General features: G+C 50.2%; 4 protein-coding genes across 7 annotated transcripts; 2 read left to right on the plus strand and 2 right to left on the minus strand.

Annotated features, from left to right (window-relative positions):
• Positions 1-293: 293 nt before the first annotated feature.
• On the minus strand, positions 294-9,469 carry TSFM (Ts translation elongation factor, mitochondrial). Its single transcript, XM_058557766.1, has 6 exons — positions 9,343-9,469; positions 8,957-9,130; positions 8,224-8,352; positions 6,835-6,957; positions 2,951-3,038; positions 294-889 (listed from the first exon to the last, which is right to left on the minus strand). The coding sequence occupies exons 1-6, from the start codon at positions 9,439-9,441 to the stop codon at positions 483-485; spliced, it is 1,020 nt and encodes a 339-aa protein (XP_058413749.1). The 5' UTR covers positions 9,442-9,469; the 3' UTR covers positions 294-482.
• Positions 9,470-9,616: 147 nt separating this feature from the next.
• EEF1AKMT3 (EEF1A lysine methyltransferase 3) lies at positions 9,617-17,732 on the minus strand. 2 transcript variants are annotated; one of them, XM_058557772.1, is made up of 3 exons: positions 16,919-17,233; positions 16,700-16,811; positions 9,617-11,607 (listed from the first exon to the last, which is right to left on the minus strand). In XM_058557772.1, exons 1-3 carry the CDS (start codon positions 17,093-17,095, stop codon positions 11,216-11,218), a joined length of 681 nt encoding a protein of 226 aa, XP_058413755.1. In that variant the 5' UTR covers positions 17,096-17,233; the 3' UTR covers positions 9,617-11,215. The 2 variants fall into 2 exon arrangements, 1 of the variants encoding a protein (XP_058413755.1); XR_009222524.1 differs by lacking the exons at positions 9,617-11,607; positions 16,919-17,233 and adding an exon at positions 17,636-17,732 and having other exon boundaries at positions 16,745-16,811.
• Positions 17,317-20,945, plus strand: METTL1 (methyltransferase 1, tRNA methylguanosine). Of its 3 annotated transcripts, none has more exons than XM_058557769.1 (7): positions 17,317-17,814; positions 18,185-18,311; positions 18,522-18,685; positions 19,599-19,783; positions 19,917-19,988; positions 20,148-20,249; positions 20,413-20,945. In XM_058557769.1, the coding sequence occupies exons 1-7, from the start codon at positions 17,724-17,726 to the stop codon at positions 20,566-20,568; spliced, it is 897 nt and encodes a 298-aa protein (XP_058413752.1). In that variant the 5' UTR covers positions 17,317-17,723; the 3' UTR covers positions 20,569-20,945. The 3 variants fall into 3 exon arrangements, with proteins under 3 accessions (XP_058413752.1, XP_058413751.1, XP_058413753.1); XM_058557768.1 differs by having other exon boundaries at positions 17,328-17,814; positions 19,875-19,988; XM_058557770.1 differs by lacking the exon at positions 18,185-18,311 and having other exon boundaries at positions 17,554-17,814; positions 19,875-19,988.
• Positions 20,946-21,251: 306 nt separating this feature from the next.
• LOC131415871 (25-hydroxyvitamin D-1 alpha hydroxylase, mitochondrial) lies at positions 21,252-27,096 on the plus strand. Its single transcript, XM_058557773.1, has 9 exons — positions 21,252-22,281; positions 22,946-23,136; positions 23,632-23,834; positions 23,914-24,114; positions 24,200-24,372; positions 24,576-24,748; positions 24,954-25,032; positions 25,317-25,514; positions 25,845-27,096. Exons 1-9 carry the CDS (start codon positions 22,087-22,089, stop codon positions 25,956-25,958), a joined length of 1,527 nt encoding a protein of 508 aa, XP_058413756.1. The 5' UTR covers positions 21,252-22,086; the 3' UTR covers positions 25,959-27,096.
• Positions 27,097-27,944: the final 848 nt, after the last annotated feature.

The raw sequence follows: 27,944 nt of genomic DNA on the forward strand, positions 1-27,944 counted from the left end.
AGGAATCCATGTGGCAGAAGTAACGTAACTGGGGAAGTTCTAGGATAGAAGCCATAGTTGAAAGCATAACAAAGCAGAAGCAGAACAAGAGAGTTCTGTGTCATAGGAGTAAGCTGGAATGCGTTAGAAATTGTAGGGACACCAGGGTACACCCACGCTGAAGGGTGCAGCAGCTCTGGCTGGTGCCTGTTCTCCTGGACACCGTCAGTCACCTCTGTTAGGCCCACCTGTTTTCTAAAACTTGTCACAAGCAAGACACAAAAGAGCTAAACTCAGCATTACACAAACAAGGAAAAGATTCAACTCTCTTTATTATATAACAATTTTATTTAATAATTTTACCCATTAAGTTTATGATTTCATTATAAACTCAAATGAAAAACAAATTCCGGGTTTGAAGAGGCTTAGGAAATAACTTCTTGTTGTAATAATGTCCACAACCAAGAATAAACATTTCCTCCTGGGCCAAAAGTGTCTGGAAGCTATTCAGCCTCTGCTGCCTCTCCACCTTCTCCACATTCAAACCGTACAAAGTCTACTACGGACACCCCCTGGGGCTCCACATACTGTCCCAATGTGATGGAAGGATCCAGCAAGTATGGCTGGGACAGCATCTTGGTTTCTGCCTCTCCCCCAGGCTCATCGTCCAGGGAGCCAACAGAGAGAGGGGCCATGCCCACCACATGCTGCCCAAGGCGGCGGCCAAGGTCTTCAAGGTTTGCTCTCCGCTCAGACATCTCACAGATGACCAGGGCCCCATACTTCCCCAGCACCAGGTTGTGGAGCGAGGGACTGTGCATCGCTCCATGGACGTAAGAGCCAACATAGAACCCAGCTGGCACCTTCACCCATGCAGCTCGTTTAAGACTCATGTTTTCTCCCAGTTTCCCTACAAAAAAGCAAAAACAAAAAACACACTTCCAGAATATGATGCCTGTGGTAGTACCAAAATATGCACAGAGGTGGCCAAGTCTGGGAGACAGTCCTCTGCACTTATGGATATGCTGTAAGATAGAGAGAGACCATTTTCAGTTTAAAGAGGAAAAGGTGTGTGTGGGGGGCAGGGGATGGAGAATACCTTTATGGAGCACCAACAACGTGCCACACTGGTATTTAAAAACATAGGCTATGGTATCACACTGGACTCAGGTCCCAGTTCTGCCTCTTATCGGCTACATATGACCTTAGGCAAGTGACTTAATGACATAACCCCATTTACTAATTTATCAAGCCTTGGTTTCCTCATCTGTAAAATGGAGATGATACCACTTAACCTGAAAGCAGGGTTATTGGGAGAAAAAAAAAAGATGATATATGTAAAAGCACTTATCGTAGCTGGCACGTGGTGAGCACTCAAATCCTGGCTCTCATTACTGCATTAGATGTAGTGCAGAGGCTCAGAGAGCTGAAGTAACTCGCCCAAGGTTACAGAGCTAACACACGGCAGAGCTGCAATTCAAACTCCAATCTGACTCCAAAGCAATTAATTACTTTTTTCCCATCAAGTTACCATCCCTCCCGAATTCCACCAAAACCAACACAGACAACTCCTGATCTCTGTTGGAGAAAGTCCAAAACCAAAAGCCCCAGAAAATCCCAAACACCATGTCATTTGACAGTTTCAACTTCCTCCCATCAAAAATAAAAAGATAACATTTTCAGATTGTTTATAAGAACCAAAAATGGATTCCAGTTTTCCCCTTTCTCTCAGGAAGCTATCCCCTCTAAGAGAAGTCCAAAAAGGCCAAAAGGTAGGAAGGGTGGGAGAATAAACAAAGGAGTCTGGGTGAATACTCCTGCAACAGGCACAGTTCTAGCTAATCATAAGAGGGGGTCTCCAAAAACCAAAGGGTTTAACAGCTCAAAGCATCTACCCAATAGTTAATTCCCAGAAACTGACAATGCTGAAACACCCAGTTCTTCCAGAATTTCTTAATAAGTCCCATACACGGCTGTCTGCCTGGTTTCTCATCCATGACTCACTGAAACATAATACATACTTCAAGATGACCTGATAAAAGCAGAATTGATGCTTTGACTGGAAATATTAGATGAGCAGTAAATTCCCAGCAAGCTCCAACCCTAGCCCTACTTCCCTCCCTCCATTAAGGACATGCAGGAAGAAGGCAAAACCCCCACTAGTCCCCCCATAATGATCTGGATGTGATTCCTGTAGCCAGTGGGTTCTGAAAGAATGTACCTCCACCAATTCAGGATCAGATTTTTTAAAAAGAGAGTTCAATTTCCTAAACATGATGTCCTGAAATATTCCTGGATCACTTTACAAAGAGGGTGATGTACTATTTCCCCCATGGTGTACAGCAACATAGTCAAGTGGAAGTCAAAAGGCCATCTCTGCCTAAAGACATGCTTTGTTTGGTCAGCACAGTTATGTCTGCAGTGTGTTGAAAATAATTTTAATCAGTTGGAAATAGCTAAAAACTGAGATTTTGGAGGCTGGCCCTGTGGCCTAGTGGTTAAGTTTGGCACGCTCTGCTTCGGCGGCCCAGGTTTAGTTCCTGGGCACAGACCTACACCACTTGTCAGCGGCCATGTTGTGGCAGCGACCCACATATGAATTGAGGAAGAATGGCGACAGATGTTATTAACTCAAGACGAATCTTCCTCAGGAAAAAAAAAAAAAATCGAGTTTTTTTTGCATAAAAATCTAAATTCTTTTAAAGGAATTTAAAAATTCTAATGACACTGGGACCCCATTTCCCCCAAGGTAACAATTGGCCAGAGCTTGGTACTGGTTTCCTTCAGCAGACTGTGAGCTCTTCAGGGTGCCTACCACTCACCAATATCTAACTCACTTCTCACATTCACATTATCTGACCCTTGTAGGCACATGGGGTGGCAATTCTTGATCTAGATTTGGAGGAACACCAAAGATACCAGGAGACCCAGTTCTTAATTTCCAGTTCCCAGAATCCTTACAAATACTCACCAATTGCTAAGGCCAGCTGATCCTTGAGAAAGCCTTCTGTCTCAGGCCCAGCTGGAAGCTCAGAGAGCTCAGAGGAATTCAAGAAACCCTAAGCACACAAAGAAAATGAACATGAACCAGTTCTGTACTACCCAAATTATCAAGAGACTAGGCAAAAACAGCCTATTTCTCAGAAAATGATTTAAGACAACTACGTATAAATAGATGATGTTTTCATTAAGCCAAAGATGTTAAAAATTGATTAACAGTTCCATTTTTATAAATATTTTATTCTATCACCACACTACCCCCAATTCCATCCCAATCCCATCCTCTGGCCTAACTTCTTAGAATGTAGTTTCCTAGAAACCAGGAACAATATTTTCAAATAATCATAAAATGTTAAAGGTAAAAGGTCTGCAGACTGTTGGTAGGAATACAAAATGGTGCAAATCCAATGGAGGAGAACTGGACAATAGCTAAGAAAACTATATATACTTTTATTGTTTGACCCTGCAATCCTATTTCTAGAATTTACCCTAACAATACACTTCCAACAATATGAAAGCACACACGCACAAAGTTATTAATTGAGCAATTATTTCTAGTTGTAAAATACTGCAAACAGCCTAGATGCCCAAACATAGGAAGAGACTGTGGCACAGCCACACAAGGGAGTACCACAAAGCTGGAAAAAAGAAAAAACAGATCTCTATGAGCTGCTTTGGAGTATTTCCAGGATATATTATTAAGAGAATAAAGCAAATTAAAAGAGTATATACATATTATCCCACCATTTGTGTAAGAAAAAGTATTTGGATAAATATGCTTATTATTGCAAAAAGACATAAAGGATAACCAGAAACCAATGAAGTTTACCTGCAGGAGTAGATAAGAACAGGGTAGAAAGGAGAGAAGAGGGAGTAAGACTTCCCTGAGTGTGTGTGTGTGTGTGTGTGTGTGTGTATTATAGTTTAACTTTCAGAACCTTGTTAATGTTTTACATACCAAAAATAAATTAACAAGGATTTGGGGTAAAATCAAAAATTGACTAAATAGAAACATAAGACTCTAACTGTATTTGAAATGAATAACAAAACCTCACAGATGGGAAAAAAAACTAATCCAAGTAACTTGCAATACAGTCCTTTGACCACATAACTTCCATGTAGAGACAAAAAGAACATCAAAGAAATCTTGAACACTTCAGTAGGTCTGTTATTTGCAGTGGTCAGATATAGTAACTCTGACACAATTTAGTGTGTATTGTAACATGGAGCAAACAAGTAAACATAAGTTTCTAGGAGCCAGAGTGCCCACCATGAGAGAAGGAAGATACAAATACCAAATGGAGGAAGGAAAGGAAGAACCCTGTGGTGCAGGATTAGAACACACACACGCACATGCTCTTCCTTGCTCTGTCTGCAGAAAGAGGAGAGCAGCAATGACATAGTAGAAATAAGCATAGCTAATGCCCAGATCTTGGTTTCCAAAAACTATTCCCCCACTAAAAAGGGTCAGGACTCCTTAGAGAAGTGGCCAATTCCATGGCTGGGTCAAGAACAGTATGATATAAGCCCAGAATATCTTGTTACACCAAAAAGTAAGGAAATATTCAGAAAATAATGAGGATATATCAAAAGGACAATGGAGCCAGCCTGCACAGGCTCAGCCTGCACTGGCCAAATCCAGGGCTAATTTGAGCATCAAAATGAATAACGGGTGGCCGGCCCAGTGGCGCAAGTGGTTGGGTGCACGCACTCTGCTGCAGCGGCCCGGGGTTCACCGGTATGGATCCTGGGCGTGCACTGGCACACTGCTTGTTAGGCCATGCTGTGGTGGCGTCCCATATAAAGTGGAGAAAGATGGGCATGGATGTTGGCCCAGGGCCAGTCTTCCTCAGCAAAAAAGAGGAGGATTGGCATCGGATGTTAGCTCAGGGCTGGTCTTCCTCACAAAAAAAAAAAAGAATAATGGATTATATGATGAATTGTAACCTTGTGTATAAAATAAGAATCCACAGGTCAATGTTGGTACTAAGTAAATCATTAAATAAAGGGAGAAGAAGAGAAGTGTCTTTCTTACAGTAGAATGCCAACTAATAAAACCAATAGATGTAAAAGAAATTATAGGAGTTCGAAAAATAACCATTATGCAACTATCATAGTAATATCTGCTCCTTACTAAAGTCATCAATGGATGCTAAAACCTTTAGGCAAAAGTTTTTTGGGGAACTAGATGTTTACACAGTCTCAAAGAATCTCCCATACAGATTACTTATTAATTATGAAGAGGAACATGGTTACTTTACAGTGGAGAAACCTGCCAGAGACTACCTTTACCAAGACAACAAAATTTACATCATCAATAACGGGACCAACATGTGCCGCCTGAAGTGATGTTCCGAGAAAAATACAGGATAATTTACTTAATATTCCTACAAAAATCCATATTCTGAGTTTAATTTTGAAGAAACAGCAGACAAATCCAAATTGAAGGACATTCTAAAAAACTGTCCTGTACTCTTCAAAAATGTCAAAGTGACAAAAGACAAAGAAAGGCTGAGGAACAAACAAAGGAAACTAAATAGACCTGACAACTAATTGCAACACATGATACTGGATCGGATTCTGGATCAAAAGAAAATTGCTAGTTGGCAAAATATGAATATATATTGTATATTATATAAATAAAAATATTGTATCGATGTTAAAATTCCTGAATGTGATTACTGTACTGTGACTGTAAAGAAGAATGTCCTTGTTTTTAGGAAACACATGCTAAAGGATAAAGGGTCCTGATGTCTGCAACGTACTCGCAAAAGAATAAAAAACCAATAGTGATGATAATAATACATATAGAGAAAGTGATAAAGCAAATGGGGCAAAATGTTAACAACTGGTGAATCTAGATAGAAGTACACTGTAGTTTATTTTTGTTTTTTTGTTTAGTTTGAGTTTTTTTCAAAATGAAAGTTAAAAAAAATTAAACTAAAGACCAAAAAGGAAAAAAAAAAAAAAAGGTAAAAGGGACCAAAGTCCCTTGTTACAGATAATGAAACAGAGGCAAAGCAAAGTAAAGTGAAGAACTGAGGGCTACACATAGAGTTACTGGCAAAGTCAAGATTAGAATTTCTAGTTCAAGCGGCTCATCTACTCAATACAATTCTAAAAAGTAATCTCCACACGGTTTTCCGTATGATATGACTATTCAATGCTAGTAATAGTTAACATTTACCACAAGATCTCAAGAGAAGGATAAATAGGAGGAGAAAAACACACAAAAAATTGTTGTGAGTAGCTGGTTCATTTCTGCCTTGACAATAAGGATGAATCAAAGGCAGACTGACGTAATTCCTTCCTTGATCCTTTTATGGACAAAAATATGCTTATTCTCCTAAATTGGGCCTTCTCCAGTATGTGTATTTAAAAATCCTTTTCTCAGGCCATTCTAGATTACCAAATACAAAGCTTTGCCCGACTGGGTGGACTCTACCCCAATGGCATTCATTCATTCATTCAACACAGACTTAATGAGTCCCAACCAAGTGCTGGGCCCACTTTTCTTTCACCAGAGACACAGTAGTGAAAAGACAAATTTCCTGCCTCATGAAGCTTATATTCTATTGGGGAAAACAGATAATATATAAATACATAAAAATGTAACACATAAGCATTATAACAAAAATTTTTAAATGAAGCAAAATAAGAGGATAGAGCAACAGGAGGAAAGGTATCCCTCTCCAAAGAGATCACATTTAAGTAGAGACATGAAGTAAGGGAGGGAGACATAAGAACGTCTGAAAAAGGGAAAAGCTGGGGGGTGGGGAGGGGACGGGACAGGACACACGATGACCATGGATGGGACGACAAATCCAGCATGCTGGAGACAACCCCAAAACTCACTTTACTGTACGTAGAGAGTTGATCCTTTAGGCTCTGACAATGCAACATGGTTCCAAGGGCTACTTGCTGGACCAACTGCTGAAATCTTAAATTTCTGGAAACAAAATCTGTCTCACAGTTTACCTGTGGGAAGAAATTGATGTTGCTGTATAAGCTGTTTACTGATAGTTTCCAAAAGTGCCTTCAAGTTGGAGAATAAACCAAGGTATTGATAGAACAAGCTACAGACTCAACAAAACAGAAATAATTGACTCTAGAATTTTTTAGCTGCAGTTCCTCTTGTAGCTTGAGGCCAGAAACTGAGTGAAGTGATTCCTGCTCTGCCAGTGAGTTGGCAATGACCCGCACATTCAGAAGATGTTTCCACAACGTCTCCAAGGGACTCACTATCGGTTCACCACTTGCCTGCAGCTGCACGCCAAAATCACCTCCAACCCCAAACCACTTTTGCTGTCAGCTTATCTCCTTCTCTCACTCTAAACGAATCCACATCTGAGTCGTTACCAATTGTGGTCCCTAACCCCTCTAAAACAGCTACCAGCTATCTATCAACTAATTAATATAATTCCTAGCTTTAAAATCTGACTGTTCCGGGGCCAGCCTGGTGGCGCAAGCGGTTAAGCGCACGCGCTCCGCTTCAGTGGCCCGGGGTTCGCAGGTTCGGATCCTGGGCACACACTGATGCACCGCTTGTCAAGCCATGTTGTGGCGGCGTCTCATATAAAGTAGAGGAAGATGGGCACGGGTGTTCGCTCAGGGCCAACCTTCCTCAAGAAAAAAAAAGGGGGAAGACTGGCATCAGATGTTAGCTCAGGGCTAGTCCTCCTCACAAAAAAAAAAACAAAAAACAAAAAACTGACTGTTCCAGGAAACAATCAATGATAAGGTGTATGGCTACACTAGACTCACATTTAGGAGTAATATTCTAGACTGCTAGACCTTTTCTCATCAACACACCTGTGCATTTCTATACCTAAATGAATCCACAGCTAATAACTGTGGTCACATGGGTTTCATTCCAACTGCCTTTTTTTTTTTTTTTTTTGGTGAGGAAAACTAGCTCTGAGCTAACATTCGATGCCAATCCTCCTCTTTTTGCTGAGAAAGATTGGCCCTGGGCTAACATCCGTGCCCATCTTCCTCTACTTTATATGGGATGCTGCCACAGCATGGCTTGACAAGCGGTGCATCGGTGCGCACCCAGGATCCGAACCTGCGAACCCCGGGCCGCCGAAGGGGAGCACGTTCACTTAACCACTGCGCAACCGGGCCGGCCCCCCAACTGCCTTTTATGGTTCTCAAACACCTCTTAAGAATGCAAAGGCTCTACCACAAAGCCTTGCACCCAAGGGACAGCTGCTCTTGGTATCAGGAATTCTGACAACTCACCTCTACTAACACCGACGTGTTTCCTTCCTGCAGCAGCCCAATCAGCCCTTCTTTAGTCTTTCTCCCATGGAGCTTGGCAGCTTTGCTCCAGCCCTCCTTCTGGGCCTGCTTATGGAGCCAGCTCTCTGCCTAGAAATTGAAAAGAAAAACGGCAGAATTTAAAACTGAATGGGGCTCTAAAATATGTTCAGATTCCCTAATTCTTCCTGCTTCCCCTCAATCCTATAACAGAAACTAAAGTAATCTATCATTTACTGGCAGCCTACCACTAAAGCCAAACACCAAACACTGTGCCTGCTGCTTTGGATAAGCTTAATCTTCACAACAACTCTATGGGGCAGATAGTAGTATTTTCATCATATAGACAAGAACAATGCAACTCTGAAAGATTAAGTAATGTTATCCAAGGTCATAGGGTTAGTGTGAGGGCACCATGATTTGAGTCCTGATCCATCTGACTCCAAAACTAATACAAGCCCTTTCAGCTCCAAGCACCAGGAAACAGCCCAGCAGTCTTGCATGAAATAGGGTTTATGAATCCTGGGAACTTGAGTCAACTGCTTCCAAATAAGACAGACTCAAAGGGTGAGGTTGTCACTTATGTCCGAATCCTATCTAGGGCTCTGCCGTTATGGGTCATTCGGCAGCAGGTCTGACTTCTATGCTCCCCAGCTACCTCCCTAAGAGACTGAGGTCGGGCCCTAGTACCGGCCCTGCTCCCCACCACCCCAACCTGTTTGAGATCTCCGCCACAAGTCTCCAGAGCTTTCTTGCAGTTTACAAAGGAGTAGCCCGTTTTTCGCCGCAGCTTCATGAGCAGCTCCTTGCTGGAGGCCGAGGATGACAGCCAGGACCCGGCGTGAAATGAGTGCCATGGCTGGGGCGACCGAAGCAAAAGGGGCTCCGCCTGGAAGGGGTAAGAAGACAGGGATGAGAAGCAGGCAGCTGCGAAAAGCCCCAGGGGTGGAGAGCACGCGGGCAGGTGGGCGACCTTAGAAGAGCCAGGAGCTCAAGGAAGGGGGCTGGACCGCGCAGAGGCAATGAAGTCGGGGCAAGGGAGGGATGGAGTCGAACGGGGGTTGGAGGAAGGGAAGCGTGCGTCCCAGGGGCCCAGGAGACCTGCAAGAAAGGCAGGTCGGTGCCGGGACGAAGACCCCTCCCCGGGCAGCGCCGGGGCCGCACGACGAGGCAGACGCTCAGCGCTCGCAGCAGCGACATCTCCTTGGCCGCTGTACACCGCAGCCGGCCGGCGCCCCGGTGACGTCACAGGCCGACGGCGTGGCGGCGGGGCCAAACCTCTTCCCCGGACGCGCCAGACGAGCGTGGCGCCACCTGCTGGCCGGAGGGGCACACTCACCTCCCCTACTTGGCTTATTGAGACTACGTGTCACAAGGAATTACCCCCATAGGTAAAATAACGCCAACCATGCGACAAAGTTGTCACAAAATAACAGTCCAAGACATGTGGTAACATTTTATGCTTCTTTATTTCCAATGCCCTTTCATATTCATCATCCATTTATGACTCATGACAAACTTGTGAGGTGGGAGGGGGGCGGTTCAGAAATTTGGCTAAGGAGGCCTGAGGAGGTAGGGGTGGAGTCCCTTCCACAAACCCAGTAAATATTTGCTGAATGAGCAAAATATTTGTTGCCCGTCAGCTGCGTGCCAGGAACTGTACTAGCCTTCAGGGGCTCAGGGAGGAGTAAACCACAGCCCTACCCTCCAGGGTAATCTAATGGTGAGAAAATAGGGAGCCAACAAATGACACACAAGACGAGGTAAGTCCCATAAGATGAACAAATAGTTAAAAGGTCTCAAGGGAGAAGGAAATCACATCCAAACAGGAGGCTCAGGAAAAGCTCTTTCCAGGAAAGAGGCTGAGAGTAATGAAGATTCTGACAGGGAGAAACAGCCCTTCCAGGCAGGGAATCATCAAAAAGAAGGAAGGAAGGAAGAAGTCAGAGGATCTTGGTACAGATTAGGGAACAGAGAGTAGACCTTCTGTAATTTGGCCAGAGGTTGCAACACATGTAGACACCAGCAGGCAATGAAGTCAAGGGTAATCTGGGTCACATGGGAGAGACTGAGACCAACCAGAGGAGCGTCTTTCTTCTGTAGGCAGCAGAACCTAATCACAGCTGATTCTGGAAGATCACAAGAGTTTGCAGTGTGGCTTGAAGGGAGAGAATGGAGGCCAGGAGGCCAGAGGAAGGTGATATGTGGCCCAAGGAGTACGTAAAGACAGCCCCAACCACAGGAACCACAGTGGGAAGGGAAAAGAGGGGAGGGCAAAAAACACTAAGAAGGAAGGACTGACAGGGCTTGGAAACCTAAAGAAAAATCAAAGAGGAGGAGAACCCAGTACTTAGTGATTAGGGCTTCAACTCTGAAAAGAGTGGAGAAGCTACAGTCCAAAGGAGAGCTCTGCTGCCGATCCCCAGTTCAGGGCTGGGAGGACGTGACCCAGTTAAAGCCATGGTCCCAGCAGACTCTATCTCAAGAAGCAAGAAGTGGGTGGTCTGAGGTTTCTTCTTCCCACCCCACAGCAAAAGTCTGAGTTCTTTGGATGCAGGAAAGATCTTTAATGCTCATTTCTTTCCCTTTAAAAAAATTCCATTAGAATCTGGTAAAAAAAAAAATCCATTCTGTATAAAAAGACAACAGCAGGACTGGAAGGGATCACTGACAGTCTCTGCAGCCACTGCTCTCACATCCATTTGCCTCCCCTACCCCTAAAAATCCTGGATACCCTCCTGTCTTCCTCCTCTGAGAACAGGAGCTGGGAACTTCCTTTGTGCTCTACCCCAGTGCTGTGAGGGCTCTAGGATTCTTAGCAAGCAGGCGCCTCCCTAAGAATATCTGGGGAAACAGAGAGGGAAGGAGGAAAGAGAGAGGCAAGGGAAATCCATACTTTTGATCCTGTTTATGGCTTTGAAGATATGGCAGTTTCTTCCTTAGGACAGGGGCTCAGAGGAGCAGAAGGGTGACGTCAAGCAGGTCTTGGTTCCCTGTGTCTGGCCCTATAGATGTTGACATTCTCATCCTCATCCCGCTGGGCCAGCTCCAGGTGGAAATGCTGGGGCAGGAGGTGCTGAAAGAAGCTCTCCGTCCTGTGCTCCTCTCTCATCTTGGAGGCCAGATAGATGGTGCCCTGGGGCCCGCACAGGTGTTGGAGGGTGCCCAGCAGCAGTGGAAAGGTGGGCTCCAGGTACACGATATCAGCCCCCAGCACCAGGTCATAGTCTCCAGGGAAGACATGCTGGTCAATCCCCCAGGACAAGGCGCGGACCTGGGCCCGGCCTCCAGTCGGCACATTGGCCTGGACGTTGGCCTGGATCTGCTCTAGGACCAGGGGCAGGTCAGTGATGGTAACATCCCCCCCTGAGAGAGAGGAAGGAGGAAAAATGCAAGTCAGAGGGACCAGCCACGGGGTCTCGGCTCCAGAGACCTCAGGGCCTAGAGGACAATGTCTTGACAGCCCGAAGCCCACAGTCTGGCTTTTAGTCACCCTAACCTCCATCTCCCCCACCACCGTTCTCATTACTCTACATTCTACAACATCAACATTCTCTCTGAGCTAATTTTCAACCTCTCGGCCCAACACACAACAATCATATGTCAGCAGAAGCCTGGGCAGGACTGAGCTGGAGGTGGGCTGTGCCCCCACCCCCTACTGACACAGACCAGCCTTCACAGGTCTGGAAAGCTTCCCAGGAGACATGACCTCGGCTCAGCCTTAAGGACAAGTACGAGTTAGTCAGGTGGAGCTTTCCAAATAGAGAACAGAGTACAAAGGCCTGGTGGTGAGAGCATGGTGTATTTGAGGAAGGCTGGATCTTAGAGGATGTGGAAGGGAGGAGAAAAGTGTCACGACATGAGAGTAAAGAGGAAGATCATTATGACATGCTAAGGAGATTCAGGCTTGATCGTGAGGGCAATAGTAAGGGTAGAAGCAGAGGGTGAAGATGATCAGATGAGCACTTAGAAAGCTTCATTCATGCAATAAATATATGTATTGAGCACCTACCAAGTTCTAGGAGTACAGTGGTGAGCAAGACAAAGCCTCGGCCTTCCTTGAGTTTTATTATAGAGGTAGAGACACACTAGGTACTGCAAAACGATTTAATCATAGTCACGACGACCATCATAGACACAGGAAGTACTAAGAATTCATTCATTCATTCATATTTGTTATGTGCCTATATGCCAGGTGCGGAGAATACGGCAGTGAACCAGACAGACAGGAATCCCTCTACTCATGGGGCTTACAGTCTAGTGGCAAGAAATGGACAAAAAACCCCAAACAAATAAAATACACTGTACATCAGATGGTAATAAGTGCTATGGTGAACGGTTAAGCAGGGAAGGATAAGAAGTGCCTGAAGGGCGGGGCAGGGAATGTAATTTTAAACTGGGCGGTTAGGGAAAACCTCACTGAGCAGATGATGTTTGGACAAAGACCTGAAGGAAGTGATGGAGCAAACCACGTGGATCTCTCAGGCTAAAATGTACCAAATGAGGGACTAGCAAGTGCAAAGATCCTGAGGCAGGAGTGTGCCTGGCAGGTCTGAGGAACAGCAGGAAGGCCAATGGCTGCAGCAGAGGAAGTGAGGGGGATAAAGTAGGGGCCAGATCCTAACCAGGGCCTTGTAAGGAGACTGTGAGAAAACCAGCTTTTAGTCTGGGATGGGAAGCTATTGGAGAATTTTAAATGGAAGAATGGCATAAACTGACTTATGCTCTAAAAGGATCACTCTGGCTGCTGTGACGAGAAAAGACTGCAGAAGGGCAAGGTCAGAAGCAAGGAGATCAGTTAGGAGGCGGCTGCAGTGACCCAGGCGAGAGATGATGGTGGTCTGAACCAGGGCAGAAGCAATGTCTAAGAAGTGTTCGGATCTTGATTAATTTTGAAGGCAGAGTCAATGTGATTTGCTGACAGATGGGATATAAACTATTAGAAAGAGAAAGAAGTCGAGGATGGCTCCAAGATGTTTGGCCTGACCACCTGGAAGACCAGATTGCCATTCATTTAGATGAAGAAGGCTGCAGGAGCAGGATTGAACAGGAAGATCATGAGTTCGTTTCTGGACACTTTACCTGTGAGATGTTCATCGGACAATCGCGTGAAGATATGGAGTAGGCAAGAGGCTACCCAAACAAGTCTGGAGAGAGAAATGGGAGAGCTACCGAGTCATCAGCCTATGCACTTAAAGGGCATTTAAAGCCAGGAGGTGATGGACTGCTTGGGAGTGAGTGTAGACAGAAAAGGGAAGAGCCCTGGGGCACTCAGATTCTCAGTTGTGAAGATGAAAAGGAACTTACAAAGGAGAATGGGAAAGAGAGCCAATGAGCTGGGCAGAAAGCAGAAGTGGTGCCCTGGAAACCAAAGGAAGTGTTTCGAGGAGGAGGGAGTGTCACATGCTGCCAAGTCAATTTAGGTGGGCTTATAACTGACCCCTGAACTTAACATGGAGCTGGAGACGAGGCTCACAACCTTGACTAGAGCAATGGCGTGGAGGGGCCACGGCAGGCGGTGGAGGTGGGGGTCTGGAATGGATTGAGGAAAGAATAGGAAGAGAGGAACTACAGACAGTGAGTATTAACTCTTTTGAGTTTTGTTGTAAAGCAGAGCAGAGAAATGGGGTGGTAACTGGAGGAATATGTAGATCAAGAGTTTCTTCTGAGACAGGAGAAATTATAGCATAATTATATGCTTATTTATACATATATATTATATATACACACATACATATATATGTGGAATGATCCAGAGAAAAGAAAAAACTGATAACACAGGAGAGACTTGGTGGGGGGTCGTTTGCTGGAACAACATCTCTAAGAGGTGAGAAGGTTCGGGGTCTCGTGACAAGTGGAGGGCTTGACCTTAGCTAGGACATGGCATGTTCACCCATGGTAACAGGAGAGAAGGCAGCTCATACAGACAGTTAGGTGAGCAGACGCTGTGATGGGAACATGTGGACATTTTCTGTGAGAAAAGAGAAGAGACAGAAAGAGACAGGAAACAAAGTCATCAGCTGAGGGTGAAGATAGGTGGGCTGGCAGCTGGAGGTTTGAAGGGCAAGAGGGTAAGACACACGTTTAGGAGGGCGGAAGAATGAGTGGAGGAGGGGAGGGTAATAGGCTTGCTAGGCAGCGCGCTTAAGGGCACACCTGAGGTAGTGACACAAATTTAAAATGAAACCAGTCAACATGGTTGTGTATATACTAGGAGGGCCTAAGCTAGCCTGGGAGTGGGAGTGTCAGGGAGGCCTTCCAGGGGCCGAGCACTGCAGGATGCATATGCATTAACTGGGGGGGCACAAGGATTTCAGACATGAGAGTACGGCCGGCCGTGTATGGCTCCAAGGAAGGGAACATCCAGATAGGCTGGAGGAACGGACAGAAGGGCAATAGGGCAATAGGTAGCATAAGGAGGGTAGGAGGGGTGGGGGAGGCACAGAGGAAGGCTAGAGAGGGAGGCAGGACCGTGGAGGCCACACTAAAGGTGTTGGTTCTATCCTGAAAGTAACAAGAAGCCATTGGGCAAGGAGTCGAAGCACAAAGACAAGTTTGAGCAAACGTAGTAGTCCAGGCAAGTGATGGTGGCACGTGGACTGTGGAGCCATCAGTGTCGATGGAAAAACGTGAAAAGATTCAAGAGATTTCTAGGAGATAAAATCAATAGGACTTGAATCATGGACATAGGGGTGAGAAAAAGGGACAGGTCAAAGGTGATATCTAGGTTCCCCACCTGCTGGATGGTGGTCTGATTCACTGAGATGGGGAAGCCTGAGGGAGAAAAGGTTTGGTGAGGAAAGATCACAAGATCTAGTTTGGGCACACCAAACTTCCCCATAGGAAAGCTTGAAGACATTTGTGAAAATCCCGGGAAGAGACGGCCTGAACTAGAGACGGTGGGGAGAGGAGACAATTGGGTAAGTATTAAGGACCTATGACCCACAAGATTGGCTCATTGTCACTGGAGAGGGCAAGGGACAAGATGACACCCGGATTTCTGGCTTGGCAGCTGAATAGGGAGCAAAGGAGGAAGAGCCAGTCTGGAAGCCAGTGAAAGTAGGTGTTCTCGTCCATATTACATGCCTTTTCTCCCATTTTAGCATAAGTGCCCACCTCTCATCCACCATCCTTCATGGAAAACTGCTGTTGACTCTCCCTCGGTTCTTTCTGAGGCCGCTGTGTTCACACTGTTCACCTCCTCCTCAGACAGAGCCTCTCCTTGATGGATTCCGGGGGTCAAGGGGACCATGGCCAGAGCATGTCCACGGGCTCTGCACATATCCTGCCACAGTTCTCTGGCTGGAATGTCTTCCCTCTCTTCCCCACTAGACCATAATCTCCCCAGGGAGAGGAAATCTGCCTCACTCATTGTCGTATCCCAGTACCTGGCATGATTCTTGGCACACTGAGGACTCCAAATACATGTCGGTTGAATGAACAGAAGAATGAACACCTGCCTCTGGGAAGACTTCCCTGAGTGTGACCTAGTTGTGTCCCTATGAACAAGGACATGTTCATTTGCATTTCTAAGGAGATGACATCATAAGTGGGTTTTGTTTTTGTTTTTTAGTGAGGAAGATCAACCCTGAGCTAACATCCATGCAAATCCTTTTTGTTGTTGTTGTTGTTGAGGAAGACTGGCCCTGGGCTAACATCTGTGCCAATCTTCCTCCACTATTATATGGGACACTGCCACAGCATGGCCTGAAAAGTGGTGCATTGGTGCGCACCCGGGATCCGAACCCAGGCCCCCAGCAGCAGAGTGTGGGCACTTAACCGCTATGCCACCGGGCCAGCCCCCATCACAAGTGTTTTTAAATGAGTGTTTTCGGTGTGAGGTTTTGCCTGCCCGTTAGATTATAAATTAAGAACTGTTTCGTTTGTAGTTTTTGGTTCTTGACAAAAATGAAGCAAAATTTTCCTTATCTTTTCCTTCCCCAAGTCTGCGGGGCCTAATTCCTACTCCACTTCCCACAAAACACACCCAACCCTCAGAAACTCATAAGCTTGTTTTTCCCACGCAATCAAAATCTAAAATATATTCATAATAAAGTCATAAAGCACTCAAGAGTTTTCATACCCGCAGGCTGCTCCCCCTACAGGGTGCCCCTATATATGCATTTTGACACAAGTCCACGTCCAAGGCAAAGGAGATTTTAAGTGACAGCGTTGTCCATGAAATAAATCACAAAGAGCAAAAATGTAGAAAAAAAATTCCTACCAAAGGCTGCCCAATTTTTATTTCCTGCCTCCAAATCTACCACCTTGGGTGCTTAACAGCCAATCAGCGCTGTCTGGCACACAAAGGCAGGCAGACACACACACAAAGAATGTTTGTTTAAAAAGAAGAGACTGGGCTGCTCTCTAACCATTCCCCTCTCCCAAGAACCCAGAAAGTGACAATTTCTCCACATCCCCGTACCCCCAACCCCTTCCCGCCGCATAGCTCACGCACCCTGCAGCGCTGCCAAGATCCCCACGATGCCCGTCCCTGCGCCCAGTTCGATCACTTTTTTGCCTCGGAAATCCACATTTTGACTTTCGAAATAGTTGCACAGGCTCAGAGCCTATGAGAGAAAAGAGAGAAAAAGAGACTGTCGCGGGGATGGCTCCATATGGGAGAGGGAGAGTCCGAGGGTCCGCAGACCCTCGCCCAGTGCCGCCCACTCCTCACCGCGTCCCACACGCGCGCTGCCACCCCCAGGCGGGACCCGAAGTTCTGTGTGATGTTCAGGACGTGTCCACAGAAACAGAACCGGCTCTTCTCCGAATAAGAGTCGGCGAAGAGCCCAACCTCCCGCGGGAACACGGATTCGGGCTCCGATTCAGGATCTGGGCGCGGGTCCGCCATGTGGACGCCGCGGCCAGCGCTCGGATCCGGATCTGTAGCGGGGTGGGGGGCGGGGGCCGCGGCCGTCTCGGCCTCCCAGCGGCACCGAGCCCCGCCTCCCCGAGTTTGCCCTCCTTCCTCCAGTTTGACTTCCCGGAGGTGGAATGAGGAGCTGCCCCTCCCGCTCCGGTGCCCAGCGCACACCCGATGGGACTCACGCCGGACCACGCGGGTCAGCCCCGGCGGACCGGTCCGAGACCGGGGAGAGGGGAGAGGGGGATGATTAATTCTACCGTAGGAAGCGGGGTCCCAGACCCCTCTCACCTGCGGGGTGCACAGGTGCCTGCAGCCAGGAAGGTAACCCAGACTAGGCAGAAGCAAGCTAAGGAAAGAGGCTGGGCGCCGGGTCTGGCCTTGCCGGCCCGGTTAAAGACTAGCGGGGTGGAGGCGCCCCCCTGCGCCGGGCCCCTCCCGTCCTCCCGGTCCTCGCCGCCCTGCGCTGCCCTGCCCAACTCGCCCTTGGCTCTTTAAGGGGCGGGGTCTGCTCTCAACGTGCCTCACTGCGTCATCGTCGTGCGCCCCGGGCCTCGGACGTGGGCTCGGTGGAGAAACTCCGGATTGGGGATCATGGCGGGAGCCGAGGCTGGGGATGGGGCGGGAGCCGAGGCCCCGCAGCCCCAGAAGCGCTACTATCGGCAACGTGCTCACTCCAACCCCATGGCGGACCATACGCTGCGCTAGTGAGTGAGCAGGGGGAGAAAAGGAAGGGGGGAATTCTCAGAACAGCCCGGAGCAGCCCGGGAGAGCGATTGCGCTGGCCCGGTGGGAAGGGTTTGGGGTAGACCCGGGAAGATCAGCGGAGTGACGTCAGCTTGGGGGGGGGGTCGGGGATTTAGCGGAGGGCGGAGTTGGCGGGTTGGGAGGGGGCGTGGCGGTCAGGCCGAAGTCTGGGTAGCGGTGGAAGTCTGGGAAGAGAAAGAAATTTTTACTGAGACTAGAGTGATGGAGGCAGAATGTCGTTGCCATTTCTCAGTTTCGTTTGTTGGATTTAACAAAAGTACGAACGTATACACAATCCCGCCCACGCCTTACTCCATCCTCTTCCCACAGAGAACACAGACAAAGTAAGGTCCCAGGGCCTTAGGCAGCCAGCCTGTGGGGAAAGGGGAACTTGTGCCCCAGAAAGGAGAGCTGCCTGGCCGGAGTCATATCAACCCCTAGAAATGGAGATGGGCAGGTCAGCAATCATGGGCCTCATGATGGACCTATGATTCACACTGGGGGTTAACGGTGGTTTCCATTGTGTCTCCGAGAGGCCACAGGGCCCACGGTTACCGAATTTTCGAGAAACCTTCCTCCCATCCACCTCCCACCCACCCACACTTAGTACCACTTCTGCAACAGTATGACCAACCTTCTCACACTTCTCACATCTTCTCTCCAATAGCCCTGTGAAGCCAGAGGAAATGGACTGGTCTGAGCTATACCCAGAGTTCTTCGCCCCACTGACTCAAAATCAGAGCCACGATGACCCAAAGGATAAGAAAGAAAAGAGAGCTCAGGCTCAAGTGGAGTTTGCAGACATAGGCTGTGGCTATGGTGGCCTGTTAGGTAACACTCGGGCTCTTTCTCTGGGGCAAGGAGAGGCAACACCTAGGTTCTGCCACCTCAGCAGGTTTGTTGGGGGCCATAGTTGGCCTTTCCCCTTCGGACCAGACACTGGTGCTGTGACATCATGTGAAGAACCTCCACCTTCCCTCTACTCTCAGTCGGTAGCCTTTGCCCTGGAGAAGGGAGGGGGCTGCCTCCAATGCCTCTTAGAACTTGGGTTGTCCTGTCAGGCCCCACCCCTGGCCCCAGTCCCTGCGTGAGCCATTTCACCTGCCAGGTGCCGGGTCAGTGAGCTGGTCAGCACAAGCATCAGAGATTAGTCACTGTAGCTAGTGATCCTGAACTGTCTTTCTCAGGATTCCGCCACGCCTCTCCCCCCTTCCTCACCAGCACTCATTGCTCCACTCGCCTTTGCGAGTTCCTCTTGTATTGTCTGTACCATCCCAGCCGTGCATGCCAGGCCACTTCTCTGTTTTCAGATTACCTTCCCCTGGAGGTAACAGCGGGACAGAGAGGAGAAGCATGGTGCTTGGTGGCAGAAAACCTTGGTTCAAGTTCCAGTTCTCCCTCTTCTTAGCTCTGTGACCTTGGGCATTTCTGACCCTCAGTTTCCTCATATTCACAATTTACACAAAGTGTTATGAGGATTAAATGAGACAACGTGTGAAAACTCTAAAGCACTTGCAAATACACATATATTCCCAAGCCCTCCCTCTTCCAGTCCTGGTGATAATTTTTGGATCTCCCCCAGCCCCCTTCTCCAGGATGGAATGGTCCATTTGGGAATCTCTCTGTCTACACTTGCCATTCCTGATTGTGGTAGTTGCAGACTGAGGCTTCCTTTCCTGTGTTGACCCCTTTGCATGTCCTGCAAGTATGAAGTTGATGATTCCATTCCTATTTCTGTGTCCAGTGGAACTGTCACCGCTGTTCCCAGACACACTGATTCTGGGTCTGGAGATCCGGGTGAAAGTCTCAGACTATGTACAAGACCGGATTCGGGCCCTACGAGCAGCTCCGGGAGGTGGCTTCCAGAACATCGCCTGTCTCCGTAGCAATGCCATGAAACACCTTCCTAACTTCTTCCGCAAGGGCCAGGTGGGGAGGGGCCCTGGTGGGTAGGCTGGTAGGCAGGCGGGGCGTGGAGGCCGGGCTCTCACCACCCTGTCGGTGCGTGTCTGTCTCACAGCTGACAAAGATGTTCTTCCTCTTCCCTGACCCACATTTCAAGCGGACGAAGCACAAGTGGCGAATCATCAGTCCCACACTGCTGGCAGAATATGCCTACGTGCTGCGAGTTGGGGTGAGTCGGGAGTGGGAGGGAGGGTGGGGTGAGTGGCCTATTCAGGGACCTTCCACTAAGAATTTAGTAGGGGTGCATTTAGGACTCATACCATCCCTCCCATCATCTCGCGGCTCAGTTGCACGCAGCCCCCTGTCTAGGGTTATTTTGCATGTGCAGGGGCTGGTATACACCATAACAGATGTGCTGGAACTACACGACTGGATGTGCACCCATTTTGAAGGACACCCCCTGTTTGAGCGAGTGCCTCTGGAGGAGCTGGTAAGTAGGGGGCCTGAGGGAAATGACGAAGATGCAGGCCCTGTCCGGAGTGGTTCTGTATTCTTTGACTGCAGCTCGGTGCCAGGAGGATGGGATGGGAGTCTCTGGGCCAGAGGCAGTCTGAAAGGTGGGCAAGGACTGATTAGACCTTTCTTTTTCCCAGAGTGAAGACCCCATTGTGGGACATCTGGGCACCTCAACCGAGGAAGGAAAGAAAGTTCTACGCAATGGAGGAAAGAATTTCCCAGCCATCTTCCGAAGAATACAGGATCCCACCCTCCAGGCAGTGACCCCCAGTCCCACCCCTCCTGGTCACTGACTGCTTACTGTGCCTTAGCTGGACCACATCTTCCAGGGACTAGAAAGAAGATCAGGACCCCTGGACTTTCCCAGCTGAGACTCCTGGGGCTGAGAGGCAGCAGACCCTCTCAAAGAAGTTGGGGAACTGCCCAGAGCAGAACTCTGGTGTTCACAACTACCCTCGACTCCTCTCACCTTCGTGCCCCTCACTGCCACCAGAAAATGAAAGAAGCTGGTTGAGAAGGTCAAAAGACCTTGGACCAGGAGGGATGTTTGGAAGGGTACAGAGTCTTGCCCTCCCATAGCATTCCCTTCTCCTTCTGGGATCTCTCCTCCTCAGCTGGAGTGAGGAATCCCATTCTCCGCTGTCCTTCTAAACTGCCTGCTAGGCTCAAATCACCTGTCCACTTGTGTTTCCTTTGCAGTGCTGGGGATAGATGGATGCGAGTGCATGTGCCCGTGCTGTTTTCTCAGGATGTGTGTATCATGTGCCTTCTCCCATCCTCCCATCCTCTCCCTGCCAAGACCTGACCTGGGGAATCTGCTCCCTTTTTTGTGGCTGTCTCTGGAGAGTCCCTGGGAGGGTGTGGGGGTGGAGACCCTCTCCTTTTTCGTGTTGACCTTCGGTTCCAGAACTTCAGAGCTGACTGGCTGGCATAGAGCCTGATGGGGGTGGGGTGGGGAGTGGGGGAGTGAGGAGCAGACAGCTAAACTGTGGAGGATTCCGAGGCTAAAAGTAGAAAGGGGCTGCCAACTAGGAAGCCGCCCAAAGGGGACTGAGTCAGCTGGAGATTCAGAACACTCAGACCTTGGTCCATCCAGGAGCCCAGAGAACTCTGAACTTTTTCAATTTGCAAAAGGTTCCTTCATCTCTGCTCCTCAAGCCCAGAATTCCATGGCTGGAAGGACAGGGCTTGTTGACCTAAAGGACCCCTCCCCTCCTCAAGGAACAAAGAAGGTTTCTAGAGCTATTTTAACCCATTAACCCACCGCTATCTGCCTAGGGTCCGGTACAGGGGGAGGGGAGATGTGGCAGCCCAGGAACATTGTGGTCACATACAGAGAAGATGCAGCCAAGAACTTGGGGACAGCTACAGCTGTGACTTTTCCCGTAGGAGTTGAGATGGGGAATTCCTGAGGATGGGCCCAGGGGACCTGGATCCCTGGGGAAGTGGTGGGAATACCAGGGACTGGCTGTATCTTGGTCACCTAAGCCTCACTAAATAGCCTTCCCCAGCAAGAGATCTTTAGGCTGCTGGACTAGGGCATCAGCCTGGGAGGAGAAATTGCTTCAGGCCTCCCCTCCCAAGAGGGTAATTGCAACATGAGCCCCAAGGGAGCCGAGAAGGCAGCCCCAGCCCCGCCTACTGTTTCTGGGTGCTAATCCCCTGCACGGACCACTCAGGAGAGGAGATTGGCTGAGGAGCTCGGAGGGGGGCGTTGCCACTACCTCCCCCAAGGGTTAAATAGGGGCTCAGGCAAGCGGGCAAGATGCTCAGGAGAAGAGCTCTCTGGCACGGGTTCCCTGAGCCACACCATGACCCAGACCCTCAAGCTCGCCTCCAGAGTGTTGCATCGCATGAGCTGTGCTACCGAGCTGGGCACCTCGCTGGGCTCCAGAGGCTCCTACTCAGCGCCTCGGAGCTTGGCGGACATCCCAGGCCCCTCTACGCCCGGCTTCCTTGCCGAACTTTTCTGCAAGGGCGGGCTGTCGCGGCTACACGAGCTGCAGGTAGAGGGGGACGCTGTTCCCGGGACTGCATGCTGGGGAAACTGGCTTTGACAACGCCAGAAAGGACAAGCTAGTGCAGAACGTAGCAGGGAGGGGTGGTGAGAAGGGATGCCCATGAATTATGGAAATGACAAGTTGGGACTGGGGGCGGTGGCTCTACTGGCATGGAGTCCATCCCGACACCCAGCAGAGGAGTGCGCTCAAAAAGCGCTTTCTCGCTGTGCTGAAGTCTGGAGGCCGGGTAGGTCCAGGACAAGTGCGCGGGAGGCGGAAACGCACAGTACCTTCCCTGCGCGTTTGGCTTAAAGCTACACGCGCTCCTATTCATTCGGCGGGGGCTCGCCCTGGACAGACCACGTGAGGAACCTTTAGGGATTTCTCCACCTCGGCTCGGCCCAAGTGACCAAAGACAGGTCAGAAATGTCTGCTTTGTGCAACGTTCCTCCGTTTTGCCCATCACACTCAAACTTCCTAGGAATGGGAAGTGGGGGAAAGAGAAGGAGGAGAGATTTGCAGCATCAGGCCATACACTAGCTTGGGAGCTGGCCAAGGAGTAGATGCTCCCCCTTCCAAAACCCAGCCAACGCCCTTGGTGCTGGCACAAGGCACAATCTGGGAGTCCCCGGCCCGGGTCTCCGAGTGTCTGCTGCGCCGGTTTCCCCAGGTGCACAGCGCTGCGCGCTTCGGGCCGGTGTGGTTGGCCAACTTCGGGACGGTGCGCACGGTGTACCTGGCGGCCCCTACACTCATCGAGCAGCTCCTACGACAGGAGGGGCCCCAGCCCGAGCGCTGCAGCTTCTCACCCTGGGCCGAGCACCGCCGCCGCCGCCAGCGAGCTTGTGGACTACTCACCGCGTGAGTCCTCTCTGGCTCCAAAGCCCAGACGTCCCTCTGTGTCCCTCTCCTGTGGCCGGTCCGGAGAGTCTGTGTGGAGGTGTAGGGGGAAGTTAGCCATTTCCCCCAACCTTCTGGTTCCCACTCTAGTCTGTTGCGCTCAAGTTCAGGTAGAGCCCCACACTCGCCCCCCGCCCGCCTCCTTACCTTCTGAGGCCAGAATCCTGGGAACCGGCGGTAGGGGCTCTGGTACCAGAATCCACATGGAACGTTAAGATTCTGTGACTCAGGTTACCCAGGAACCCAGGCCCCTCTGGGGCAGGAAATGAGTCAAGAGGAAGGGGAATGGAAAGCGGGCGCAGGCAGGGGCCGGTTTCTGAAGCCCAAGGGAGCAGACGCAATCCCTCTCCTGGCCACCCCAGCCGAACACAATCCTCTCCACCGAGGACAGCCCGGTCGGGCCGCCGCCGCGCACCCCCATCTGCACTGAGGCACCCCCTCTCCGCACCCCCGCAGGGAAGGCGAAGAATGGCAGAGGCTCCGCAGCCTCCTGGCCCCGCTCCTCCTCCGGCCTCAAGCGGCCGCCCGCTACGCCGGGACCCTGGACGACGTGGTCCGTGACCTTGTGCGACGACTGCGGCGCCAGCGGGGACGGGGCGCTGGGCCGCCCGCGCTGGTTCGGGACGTGGCAGGAGAGTTTTACAAGTTTGGACTAGAAGGTGAGTCCCAAGACGGTTAGGGGCAGGCGTAGGATGCACCCGGCCCGGGTCTCCCCTGACAGCGCCCCCTCCCGGCCAGGCATAGCCGCCGTGCTGCTGGGTTCGCGCCTGGGCTGCCTGGAGGCCGAAGTGCCCCCAGACACAGAGACCTTCATCCACGCGGTGGGATCGGTGTTTGTGTCCACGCTGCTGACCATGGCGATGCCCCACTGGCTGCACCGTCTCGTGCCCGGACCCTGGGGCCGCCTCTGCCGGGACTGGGACCAGATGTTTGCATTTGGTAAGGCACAGAAATAGGTGGAGACGGGGGACACGTAAAGCTGTTCTGGAGGAGTGAGGCATCCCTCTACCTTCTCCGGGTGCAGCCCAGCGGCACGTGGAGCAGCGCGAGGCCGAGATAGCTGTGAGGAGCCAGGAAAAGCCTGAGGAGGACATGGGATCTGGGGCGCACCTAACCTACTTCCTGCTCCGGGAAGAGCTGCCTGCCTCGTCCATCCTGGGGAACGTGACGGAGCTGCTACTGGCCGGGGTGGACACGGTGAGGGTCTCCCTTCAAGTTGCGAGCCCCACTTCCAGACCTTAGCCTCCCGTCTCAGGGGCCATTTTGCTGCTGCAGGGGATCCGTGCTGGCCTTCTATGCCAGCTTGGCTTAGCACCTTCTGGGCTCCAGACTGCCTCAGATTCTGCCCCCTACACTGTCCTCACTCTCAACACCTCTGATGCTCTCACCTGTCCTCTCAGGTGTCCAACACGCTCTCCTGGGCTCTATATGAACTCTCTCGGCACCCCGAAGTCCAGGTGGCCCTCCACTCTGAGATCACAGCTGCCCTGGGTCCTGGCTCCAATGGCCACCACTCAGCCACTGCTCTGTCTCGGCTGCCCCTGCTGAAGGCCGTGGTCAAGGAAGTGCTGAGGTGAGGGGGCAGGAGAGGAGGAGCTGGAGAAAATGCTGGGGAAGGGCTGGGGAAGCTGATAGTGGACGGGGGCAGGGAGAGGGAGCAGAGGAAAATGGTACTCCCCTCCTGGCCAAGAATGGGTTTGGAAGTTGAAGGGAGATGAGAGAGAGGCTATAGCCCCCAGCCTCACCTTGCAGTTTCTCTCTTGTGCCCTGCAACCCAGACTGTACCCCGTGGTACCTGGAAATTCCCGTGTCCCAGACAAAGATGTTCGTGTGGGTGACTATATTATCCCAAAAAATGTGAGTAGAGCCTATGGGCCCCCTTTGCTAAGCCATCCCTCACTATCTTGGGCCTGGTCCTGTTCTCAAACACTCCCCATAAGCCCTTCAAACCCTCCCTTTGGCCTGAATGCCTCTCTCCAGGATGTAATGAGACAGTGGGGGAATCATTCCAAAAGCAGCCCCAGAAAACTTCCCCATCACCAACCAGAGCCTGCCTTTGCCCTGGTCCATATATCCTCTTCCCATGGCTCTCTGTGCTTTCGTGGTCCCAAACTGACAAGTTTGTGTTCCTCCTCCGCCAGACGCTGGTCACACTGTGTCATTATGCCACTTCAAGGGACCCTGCCCAGTTCCCAGAGCCAAATTCTTTTCGTCCATCTCGCTGGCTGGGGGAGAGTCCAGCCCCCCACGCATTTGCATCTCTTCCCTTTGGCTTTGGCAAGCGCAGCTGCATGGGGAGACGCCTGGCAGAGCTTGAGCTGCAAATGGCTTTGGCCCAGGTGAGTAATCTGGACATACTGTCCCCAGACGGGAGAGACCCTAACCCTCAAAGCCGTGAGCTCTTCTGACAGCATAGGAAAACATATGAGACTTGGTAGACCTAATTCTCTGAAATATGGCAACCCCATTACAGGCCTGGAGGGTGAGCAAGGGTTTTTGGACTATCTCTTTCCTGACCATAATCCCTCCCCCTCATTAACCAAGAAGTCCTCTACCCACTACAGGTGCAATTCCAACCTTGACCCCCCCAACACTCATAACACCCTTTACCAATCAAGCCCACCATTGTAGACCCCTCCACAGTGAGAGCCTTCTTCCTCCCTTTCCAGATCTTGACCCACTTTGAGGTACAGCCTGAGCCAGGTGCTGCCCCAATCAGACCCATGACCCGGACTGTCCTGGTACCTGAGAGGAGCATCAACCTACAGTTTGTGGACAGATAGTCCCGTGGAAGGAGGCTGTCATCATTGCTCTTCCTCTCATCGTAGGGGTTTATTAGACATAAGACCAAGAGACGCGCATTCCCCCTGAGGCCTGTCTGTCTGACCAAACTGGTTCGAATGACCATAGCAAACTGCTTGAGGCAGGCCTGACCAAGGTGTGAAGTATGCGCGTGGCCTGACCCAGCAGGCCCCCAGAAAACCACGGTCCCTCTGCCTGCTCAGCTCTTTTCCTTTCATATCATATGCATCCTCCCAGGGCCAACTCAGATTTTAACTAATAATGCTGGGTGGTCTGAGGAAGGATTCAACCACTGCCCTTTTGGGGGTTCTACAGCGTTCACTGATGCTGCTGGCTAAGCAGCATTTGTCACGGCATGAGCTAAGTAATCGAGCGTCTGGTCTGCACCTGGTTGGTCCTCTCTCCTTGCATGTGAGCTCTTTGAGAAGAAGGATGAGGCCTTATTTGGTCTTTATATCCCCTGCCAGGGCCTATCTCTGACTAGGTGACACCATACAGATTCTCAGATTGAATCTGGACCAGGTGGCAGAAGGGATGAGCAGCTTACCACGCTCTGTCTGTCCTCTTCCTTCCTCATCTTGCCCCTAGGAAGGTGAGTCTGCCCTTGCCTGGTTTATGATTTTTTTAACTCTCCTTGGCTCTCTGGTCACTATTAGGTTGGCTTGCCCCACCGCTTATTTCCCAGGCAGAGACATCTCTGGGCCTGTTCCTGCCTAAGCCTTCCTTTTATATATTGAAATTTTTTAATATTCATAGTTTTGAAATAAAAGAATCGAATGTTCTATCCTTGACTTTTGACTTAACTTCTCTCCCACTCCCCCTTCCTACAAGTCCTGGAGGCAAGACCCTCACTCAAACTCCCCACCTAGGTTTCTCAGGTCCTGAGAGTGACTCCCAGAACAATGGGAGGTCTAGACACCTGGGAGAGCGGTTTGCATCACAAACCCAGACACGTGGGCCTGCCCCGTGGCTTGGCGGTTAGGTGCCCGTGCTCCGCTGCTGGCGGCCCGGGTTCGGATCCCGGGCGCGCACTGACGCACCGCTTCTCCGGCCATGCTGAGGCCGCGTCCCACATACAGCAACTAGAAGGATGTGCAACTATGACGTACAGTTATCTACTGAGGCTTTGGGGGAAAAAAAAGGAAGAGGATTGGCAATAGATGTTAGCTCAGAGCCGGTCTTCCTCAGCAAAAAGAGGAGGATTAGCATGGATGTTAGCTCAGGGCTGATCTTCCTCACAAAATAAATAAATAAATAAATAAAACAAACCCAGACACGTTTCTGTCTGTAGTGGGAACAGCCAAGTCTGGCTCCCTGGAAGAGATTAAGGGGGTGGTGGTGAAAAGCAACTGCAAGGGTGAGGCTATAAAAATGGTGGGGGGGGGAGCTGGGGATTTGCAGAGATGGCCAGAGGCGGCTGATTCTTTAGTGGAAGAGCTTTTGGAACCTGGACTGCAGGGACCGAAGGGTGTCCTAGAATGGCCACTCTGCCCTCTCTGAAAAAGTTGCTCAAAGGTAACTTCCTTCAGAGAAAGGGATACAGGCAGAGAAGTGAAGTCAGACACACAGGCTGCAAGCCGAGTGTGGGGGTGGCCAGAGCCCTGGGGCACCAAGGCAAGAAGAGGGGGGTGGGCAGAGGGAGCCCGTTTCCCTGAGTCAGCCCTCTCTGGCCCCCCAGAGGCTGGGCTCAGTTCTCCCCTTGTGGTGTATACAGATTAACTAATTTTCCATACAAATAAATCTCTCAGCACACTCCCCACAGCTCCCTCTGTAGCCTAGATTGCCCTCCCATGTCGGGACTTGCCCCCCTTCCTCAGGAACTGCTCCCCTCCATCCCAATGAGCTGGATGGAGATGGAGATTTCACTTCACACTTCCCCCTCCGCCCCACCACCTCAGCTCCCTGCCCTAGACATGGCTCCCTGAGCACAGAAATTCCATTAGCCACCAGCCTTCTGGGGGGATCTA

This window comes from Diceros bicornis, chromosome 17 (assembly GCF_020826845.1).
Source record: "Diceros bicornis minor isolate mBicDic1 chromosome 17, mDicBic1.mat.cur, whole genome shotgun sequence".
NCBI lineage: Eukaryota > Metazoa > Chordata > Mammalia > Perissodactyla > Rhinocerotidae > Diceros > Diceros bicornis.